We start from the raw sequence: 8953 nt of genomic DNA, 5'->3' as shown, positions 1-8953 counted from the left end.
CAGGTATATACCCACGTGGTGGATCGATTGTCCTTGGGCCTTGTTGATAGTTATGGCGAACGCTGGAACCACGGGGAACTGCTTGCGCTTGAGTTTGAACGGGAACTCCTTGTCATCGTTCTCACTATAGAAGACGATCCGAGGAATGAACACCTTCTTACCCTTGAACGGCCCGGACATATGTTGAGCTTGTTGAGCAGCGATGAGTAATTTCCCCACGTTTTTGTAGCCGAGCCGCTCCATGATCAATCGAGACAGCAGTAAGTCACCAACCGCGGGTGGTAGCCGCTGCTCCGTGACCCAACAAACCACGTTTCGCAACTCGAGCGGGCCACCTGGTGTCGAAAACTTTATAATGAATCTTGAATTTACTCTTTACAGCCACTGATATGTCCCCGATACCAGTCACCGCAGTACTTTCCGGTAAAGCTTGACGAGCCATCCACTTTCCCTTTCTGGAGAACAGCGTCAGGAGCTTCGTCGTTACCACAGACACTTCCACCGCGCTATCCGGCGTGGTATCTGCGTCTACTGCATCCATCACGACACACGGGATTGCTGGTGAACGTGGCCTTGGCCACACTCATTACTGGTGCTGCCGCTTCAACACTTCTTTTGCCGGTGCTTTTCTCGTGCAACGCTTTTGCTTCAGTAGGGCTAGCGATGTTTGGGCACTGGATAACACCGTACGTCTGATCTTCACACTTAAAACACTATTTGTCCGACTTTTTTAAAAGGTTTTTGAACGGTGTCTGACTTCAACATCCCATCTCCTGCAGGTTCGCTGGACCGATGTCCGCTGCCTGTCGAAGTTTTGTTACCTGTACCACGTTCTCCCTGAGTTTTCTTTGAGTTGTTTCCAAATCCTGGATGCAATTAACCCTTGGTGCTAGTTTTGGCTTGCGCCGGTGGCGAGATGTGGGCTTCAAAGCGCATAAAGCCCTCCAGTTCACTGCGAGCCCACTTCAGGAAGACTTGTATATTTGCCTTAGTCTGCTTGCGCGTTTGACGCCCCAATTGGTCCTTCACAGCAGCTCTGAATGCTGGTGGACGCAAGGCCTCCACCAAGTATACAATCACTATCCACATCTACTTGCATCACATCCTCCATGTTCAACCTGTCGACTATCTCGTAGAATTCGGCCATGAGGCGAGAGAGTCGAGACTTCGCATCTTGTAATTTTAAGTTCATACAGAGCATCTTCACCTCCTTATCCAGTGTCTTGCGCGCAGTGTTGTCTGGTAGGCGTGCCGACAGAAAATAATCCCTCCGCTCCGCTTCGGTCACATCCTTCTCGTCTTTAACCTTAATTACCCAGCTGGAAAGCCCACGCGTGGGATCACCTTTGAGCCCACGCGTGGGATTTGAAGCATTAGTCAATTATAAAAAAAATTGTATGGGATGGATTTATACGTAAGGAGAATGCGCAATGACAGTTTCGGTTTGTCTTTAGCCTACACACGCCGAAGAACTGGTTTATGAGTGGGTCTGAGCAGCCAACGCAGTAAAATGATGCCTTCTTTCCACAGACTCCACACTTTCGTTGAGCCTGCAAAGCTGCTCCACTAAGACGCTGGTATTGAGCTAAAGAGCTAAATGCTCGCAATGTGCGCGTCAGAAAGGTTTGTACTCCAGAAGAATCGGTACTACTACCAGGACGCGTTGATCACTGCATTATGAAGCTGCTGAAGATTAGTTGGTGGGCCAACTGCGAGATGAACGAATTGAAATTTGCGATGGTTGAGTCCAAGCAGCCTGCAGCAGTCGATTCGCATTGGTAAGCACGATAGGCGTCGACTATATTTCAAAAGGGGTGGCAAATATACGATGATGCCACTGTTTGATGAGCCATGGTCGCTCCATCTCGAGGCATCCTTGTCGTAGATGGTCGTGTACGTCAATAGCGGAAATTTTTGAAAAGAACAGCTCGCCCATTTGAGGTCGTTCTATTCTACGCTCGTACTGCAGTGTTTAGCTTAACCACCGTCATATAGAAGTTTAAGACGTCGCCGAACGCTGTCTGTACCAGGAAGAGACGTACCACGATTGGAAATAATGCATTTTGGCTTGCGGTCGGCCCAACAAAGTGCATACATTGGCTGGCCTTTTGAAGTTTTGCTTTGTAGCATTTTAAATGAGCCGCGAGAAGGCCCAATCGAAAACCAGTCTTTCATGTACTGTTTTGGATATCTCGCGAGGCTGTCTAAACCATTCCCATAAAATATAAACCGCAAAGTGCCTCAAGCTGGACTAACGTTTTGACAGAAGAGAAGGCACTATCTGCAACAATATTGCGCCCTGTCCCTTTGTAAGGCTCCGACAATCAAAGCACGATAGCCGTTCCCTCACCGGAAGAGCTTGATATAGTTTCTACTTCTGTCGCTCCACTCCTTTAACGAGTTCTAGACCCAATAGAGCTCCTGAGTCACCGTCAGCTATAGCCTTCAACCCAGCACCAATACCCTCCGGCTTTCTCGGTATCTTCGTCTTATGGAGGATACCATCATGACAGTGCTTTGCTTCTCTACCTTGCCATGCCCTCATACATTCGTCAATGCACATGATCTCACCTGGCGAAACTACTCCACGTCGGCGATCATTAAAGCTGTTAGCTTGAGCACGCATTGGCTTCCATGGGTCATCCGACATCACGTCATCTGCAAACGACAATGCACCCGAAATGTGTTCAAATGTGTGACGTGATACACCAAAACGTTCCCCAAAATTGGGAGAGGCTCCAACAAAACCCTCAGGAATGTCTTTTTCCCAGTAGGTTCGTAGGGCAGCTCGTCTAGGTTCTACTGCCATAGCGAGTCGGACTCCAAGAAACCGAAACAAGTCCCCTTCTGGTATTGTACGTTGACGACGGGCCGCCAGCTTAGCGTTTGTGTGCTTGATCGTACTCTGAATTGCCGACCACGGATGCATTAAATAGATGTATTTGATAAATGTTTTTCACCTAATTGAAGGGCTGATGGTCAACGGAAGTCGTTCGCTTGCGTAGTAATACGGCCGAATCTATTAAAACGTTTGAGCAGAATTCCCAACTCCGGTTATATGCGAGTGCTTTTCCATCATCCGATATTCCAGGCGCTGCTACTTCGGAGGCTGCCGAAGTATAATTGAAATCGGTGCAGTCTTTATTTTTTTTCTTCCGATTCTTCAAAATCAGAAGAAGATGGGCTACTATCTTCTTTTTCCCCCACGCTGCCCAGTAAAAGTGACGTTATAGGTCCTTCAAGTGCCTGGTGTGGCTGTGTTGGAGCGTTGCAGGGTCGCAAGGCCTGAATTGAGCGGGCTGCGACCATTTCAACTCTGCCGGCATCCCATTGGACATCGTACCAAGACTGTCGCTTGCTGCTGTCTATCGATAGGACCACACCTCGCAAACGATTGGCCGATTTGGTCTTTTCGCGTACTCGATCTCCCACAGCGTGTTTCGGCATGATGAAAGCTTCGTATGACGTCGAAAAAAATGCGCTGAGCTCCTCGTCGTTGTTGTTTTATTATTAACTTCTCAACTGACTTTGGAAACTTTGCTGAGGACAATGGTCCATTTGTAGAAGTAAGCCCACCCGCGGGCGCAGAAGCACACGCGTGGGCTCTATGGGAAATGAAGGTTAAACAGCTCAAAGCCGCAGATCCTCACCATCGTGCCCTGTTCAATGCATGTATTTAACGGCATGACAAAATCTTTGCTTGAGTACCTTGATTTAACGCCATAAGACGTCGTGAGTAAAAAGCGTAGCTGTCCATATAGCCACTCTTCTCAGTTTTTGTTCTGCCTCAGTAAATAGGCGGGTCAGGCAAGTTCGTATCTGCGCCACGGCGACAGCGGGTGGCTCTGGAGCTCGCGGGTCGCTCGGTGGTGATGCACCTTGAGCGAAAGCTCCCCATCGCGCTTGCAAGTGCGACTGCACCGCCTCTGCAAGGCTATTAATCCGCTCACCCCTGCAGTCCCCTGGCCTCTTCAGCAGCCTTTAGCAGTCGATACTGCTCCTCCAGGTAGTGCCGGTGCTCATCCGTTTTTTTTTCATTTCCTGTTGCTGTCTAGCAGTGCAGACCGACGGTTGTGTTGTGCCTGCAGCTATTTCGACGTCTTTGCCGCCAGCTGCTCTTGCTGGTGATACACGTGGACGAGTTGGGCAGCCGTCATCTGCTGTGCAGCTGCGGATTGCTGAGCCAAAGCTTCGACCTGGCGACTGGTCTCGCTGCCTTAGATCGCGACAGTACGCGTCATCGTCGCTTGAGCCAGCATCAGGTCTTGATCCGTGTACGGGAGCAGCGGGGGATACGTGGCAGCCGGTATCTGCCTCTTCAGCTTAGGCACGATCGCTTCGTCGGGCTTCTCCATGCTGGAACGACTCCCATCTAAAGAATTCTTTGTTGTTTGTCACCTTCAAACAAAAAGTAGAAGTGAACTTGTTAATCTTATGTACTAGCAACATGCATGACTACTGAAATGTCGTCCGTTCTGCAACCACCAGCTGAAGTGTCGTCCGTTGTAAACTTCAATGTACCAATTATGATTGAAGAGCTGAATGTTGTCCAATACTGGGTTTAAAAAAGATCTACGATCATCGCCTATACGACCTGTGTTGTTTGATGAAGTGGTCATGGTTTAATGACAACAATAATACTTGGAGCTGGGCGGGTATGCTATACAAGAAACCATACGTAGATCTTGGTCTGATGTGTAGAGCTTATATGTGTATTCTACAGACAATGACAGATCGATTTGATCAAGCTGCCGCATTGAGAGCAAAGATAAGTGATTACTTGAAGGTTGTGTTTGATTACACCATGTTGTGGTTAAACGTGCATTATCCGCTTCGTTTGGTATGACCGAGCGTTCTTCTCAGTCCAGAAGAAGATGGAAATTACCTCCAAGGAAACGTTTTACATCTCAAGGATTTCAAGAATGTTCGTCTCATGGGATCACGAACGATTCAGTTGGATAGCACCACAATGAGCTTGATTAAGTCCTACCTCGACTTCTTTGCTAATACACTTGGAGAGCAGCCAAGTAAGCTACTACCGAGCATGTTCAATCCGCAACCAGGCGAGTCTGATTATACAAATTTAAGCAATAGCTTTAGTCAAGTTCTGTCAAAGCTCTTCATAAAGTACAATGGAAATCCAATGTCAATGAATATGATCCGGCACATTGCTAAGTCTCATTTGATCCAATCGCCAGCTTATGCTGAACGTGTCAATCGCGAGATGAACGATTTACACGCTAAACTACTGCACAGCACCATGGCTGCTAACACGAGCTACAACAAGATTGCAAACCGAGCGATGCTTCCGAAGTATCATTTAAGCCAGACCATTCATACGATCACGCACCCAATCCTCCTGCAAAGCCCGCTACAGCTCCGCTAAGCAGACCTAAAGACCGTCGGGGGCGGATATTCCATGGTGCTTTCACATCTATTGGCAGCGACAAGACGCTTGAGATTGACATCTTTGAGGAATAATATATTTGATATAACATACAAAGCAATCATGGAGCAAAAACAGAAACGACCATACCGAAAAGCTGTTCAATTCCATGTGTAATTTCATGGACTCCAAGATTGCTTAAGAAGCGACAAATCTCAAGTTAATATAAAAACAATGCTAGTATCTATTGGGATAGATAAACCATAAATACATATGAACCAGGGGGGGCCGTTGTCACTAATGCTACAAAGTGCAGCAACCGCTGAGGTTTCATCTCAGCGGTAACAGCACTTGCTTTAGCACAAGAGCAACGCCCGGCAGGGTGGGGTTAACGCTGCCGGATTGACAGACGCACAGATGCTGACCATCATCTGTTCGTTCTTACAATATAGTTGTTCTAGCAGTTTGTTGCCTTTTTGAATGTAAAAGCAATAGCGATATCAACCAAAGTACGCATTGCTGTTAATCATTTTCGGTCCTTTAATACCCGGGTTCTTGCTGGCAACGTATTCGCTAAACGCTCCAATAACATCCATGCGGTCTAAGGATTTTTCTTTACGTTGAACTGCTTTACTTTGCCCGTTTCGATGTACTGCTCAAAGAAGAACTCATTTTCCGCTTCTGAGATCTCTTCTGCGTAATCATATGAGTTATTGAATTCCTCCGTTACCAACATCGCAACTTACGACTTCAAGGAGGGCACAAGTCGTAAGTTACGACGTTACTGGGATCCCAAGATAGAAAATGGCTCGAACAAAGTGGATACGATACTTAAATCAAGTTTTTTTTGCTGCCAAAAAATATAAGCTAGAAGAGGTCAAAAAGGAAATGCCAAAGAAAGGGTGGGGGAGGGGGTAGATGTGCTGCAGTAATCTGGTCAGTCCGGACACTTGGATGAGTGGTCGAGGCTGGCGACTTGAAGCAGCGGTGTCTCATTCCAAAATTTGCCACAATGGCAAGAGTACGATCCAGTACGAGAATCAGGCAGTCGGTAGTTCAAGACACGCTTATGGTTCGAGCGGTCGACTTCAAGCATCTGTGGCGACAGCTCCGTGGAGTGGCGAAGAGGCCATCAGGCTCCGGACTCGTGAAGGAGTGGACGTATACGTCACCGACCGGGATCTCGCTTGTCGGTACGTAACGCATGAACGAAGCACAACACAGGTATCGAAATAAATTGTTGTTTGTAGGCGAGAATGCAGTGGTGACGTTTGCGATCGAGTCGGGGCTTATTGGAGAAGAGAGTAGCGTGAGTGGGGGAGAGGCAAGTGTCGATGAGAGCTTGCCAGCGAGCGAGTCGGCGACGGCGTCGCAGATCGACACAGCCATTGCGCCATCAGCCAACACAATACAAACGATGATCGGATCGGAAAGCGGTTTCCAGTTGAATTGTCTGGACCAGGCAGATCCCGAGCTGGTCAGCGGTGCCTTTCAGCGCCTCTTGTCGGGCGCCGAGTCTAACAACTCGGATAATGGTAACGCGAGCGACGGTGCCAGTGTGGATGATTATGAGAGTGTGGAGGACGCTCCGGATGACTGCGTTGACGTAGCGGAGGACGACGTGAACATCATGGCGGATGGAGAAGTGTCGGACGCCTATGAGGATATCGATTCGATCGGTAGTGACAACAGCGCTAATAGTGTATATGAGATCATTGAGCGGCGCAAATATCCCGACGACTCACTGGAACCTGACGAAGATGTCGCCCTAATGGACGATGGCATTGTGGAGCTGGTGCGTGGAAAGCTTGCCCTTAAAGATATCGACAAGAGCGCGCTTCGGAAACTATCGTGGAGTGCACCCTCGTCCGAGTTTGAACGTGATTGTGCAGCATATGCAGATCTGTCTACTGATGTTGTTACCCCTAGGCCAGAGATCCAAGCTATGCGGACTCGCCGATGCTCCTATTTTTCTATTATCTGCCAAAGTCGCTGTGGATTAGCATTACGAAGGAGACCAACCGCTACAAGCGACAAACTGCACACGCCAGCGCAAAGCGAATTCGAACAAAACAACGGAAGCGTTATGCTGCGACGATAGAGACTATCAAGCAGATTGAAAGGCATCTTCGTGCCGACCTTGCGTACCAAACGCATGCGATCTTACATGCGATGGAACTTTTAGTGGCACTAATGCTGAACCCGATGACGCGGCGTTTCTCACGACATTGGGCGATAACCGATAATGGCGCACTATCAGCCGGTAACGTTGGCAAGTTCATGGATCACAACCGGTGCACTTCGATCCTTCGCGACTTTCACATCGTGAACAATGAGGCCCCGCGCGTTCGCGATAAGATGTGGAAGTTGAGGCCGGTTGTGGACGTGTTGCAGTCTCGTTATCGCTCGGGCTGGACACTTGGTAGCACGTTCTCCGTTGATGAAGGCGCTCTACCGTCGACATTGTAGCATAACACAACACGGATGTTCATGCCCGACAATCCCCACCGCTACGGAACCAAATTGTTCATGGTGTGCGATTCCAAGGGTGCGTACTGTCATCGGTGAGTTTTTTTAATGGAAAATAATAAGTCGTAACGTTTGACATTAATTTCTTATTCGATTTGTTCCATGTCGTGACTTGCGACTACAGCTTTGAGATGTACGTCGGGAAGCGAGATACAGAAGATAGGGACCAACAAAAGGTCAAAAACAAGACGGGGGCAGCAGCAGTGATACGAAACATGAAGGCTGTTCTGAGTGGGGCATCTCTGGGATTTCGACTGGTTGTAATCGACCGTTTCTATTCCTCGACACCGCTGGCCATACAGCTTCTATCGATGTCGGTCTACGGGCTAGGGACGATCATGATTAACCGGCTAGGCGCTTGATAAGCAAGTCACTTCGAAACTCAAAACAAGACCGCTTGCGATAGAACGGGGATCCTTCGCGTTCTCGCGGTTAGATGCTATTCTGACCATGATTGCCTGCCATTGGTGGGACAGGAAATCAGTACACTAGGTCCTACCATGGTAGAAGACTCAATCCATTAAAACATCAAAATGGTAGGACCGTCAACATTTAAGTGCCCGAAGCTCGTTACCGAAAAATCAACGCCGGATGAGCGGCGTTGATGTCCATGATCAATTCCGCATCCAGTCGTATTCGATTCAGACAGCGTTCCGATTCCAGAATTACTACAAATCACTGCTCATGGGCTTGATAGACATGGCACTGGTGAATGCATACCTCACACAGAAGGAGACGTATCGGCTCAAGCGACTCGTACCTAAAGACCGTGGAGACTGGTATATCCTCCTGCACAAACAACTACTGCAGCTCACTGCAGACGACTTTGTCGACGCCTCTACCCCTACTCCTTCTCCTGTGGCCCGCGCCAGAAAGCGCCGCCGACTAATTGGTCACGTGCATGTGCAGTTTGACGACTGGGTAATCGTATCAGCCGTCCAGAAATGCCGTCAACGTTCCTGTAAAGTTTGCGCTCTTCTCCGCGGCGAGCGAAAGAAACCATTTCAGACCACTTACTACTGTAAAGACTGCTCACAG

The 8953-nt window shown here is 48.5% G+C and overlaps 2 protein-coding genes across 2 annotated transcripts; one reads left to right on the top strand and one right to left on the bottom strand.

Moving 5' to 3' along the window:
• Window positions 1–2171: 2171 nt before the first annotated feature.
• On the bottom strand, window positions 2172–2929 carry PITG_04741 (uncharacterized protein; the record flags this gene model as incomplete). Its single annotated transcript, XM_002905421.1, has 3 exons — window positions 2172–2204; window positions 2253–2281; window positions 2410–2929. The coding sequence occupies 3 exons, from the start codon at window positions 2927–2929 to the stop codon at window positions 2172–2174; spliced, it is 582 nt and encodes a 193-aa protein (XP_002905467.1).
• A 1913-nt stretch (window positions 2930–4842) lies between these two features.
• On the top strand, window positions 4843–5481 carry PITG_04740 (uncharacterized protein; the record flags this gene model as incomplete). Its single annotated transcript, XM_002905420.1, has 3 exons — window positions 4843–4852; window positions 4893–5313; window positions 5388–5481. The coding sequence occupies 3 exons, from the start codon at window positions 4843–4845 to the stop codon at window positions 5479–5481; spliced, it is 525 nt and encodes a 174-aa protein (XP_002905466.1).
• Window positions 5482–8953: the final 3472 nt, after the last annotated feature.

This window comes from Phytophthora infestans, genomic scaffold (assembly GCF_000142945.1).
Source record: "Phytophthora infestans T30-4 supercont1.6 genomic scaffold, whole genome shotgun sequence".
Taxonomy (NCBI): Eukaryota; Oomycota; class Peronosporomycetes; order Peronosporales; family Peronosporaceae; genus Phytophthora; species Phytophthora infestans.
This window is presented reverse-complemented; position numbering and strand designations above follow the sequence as displayed.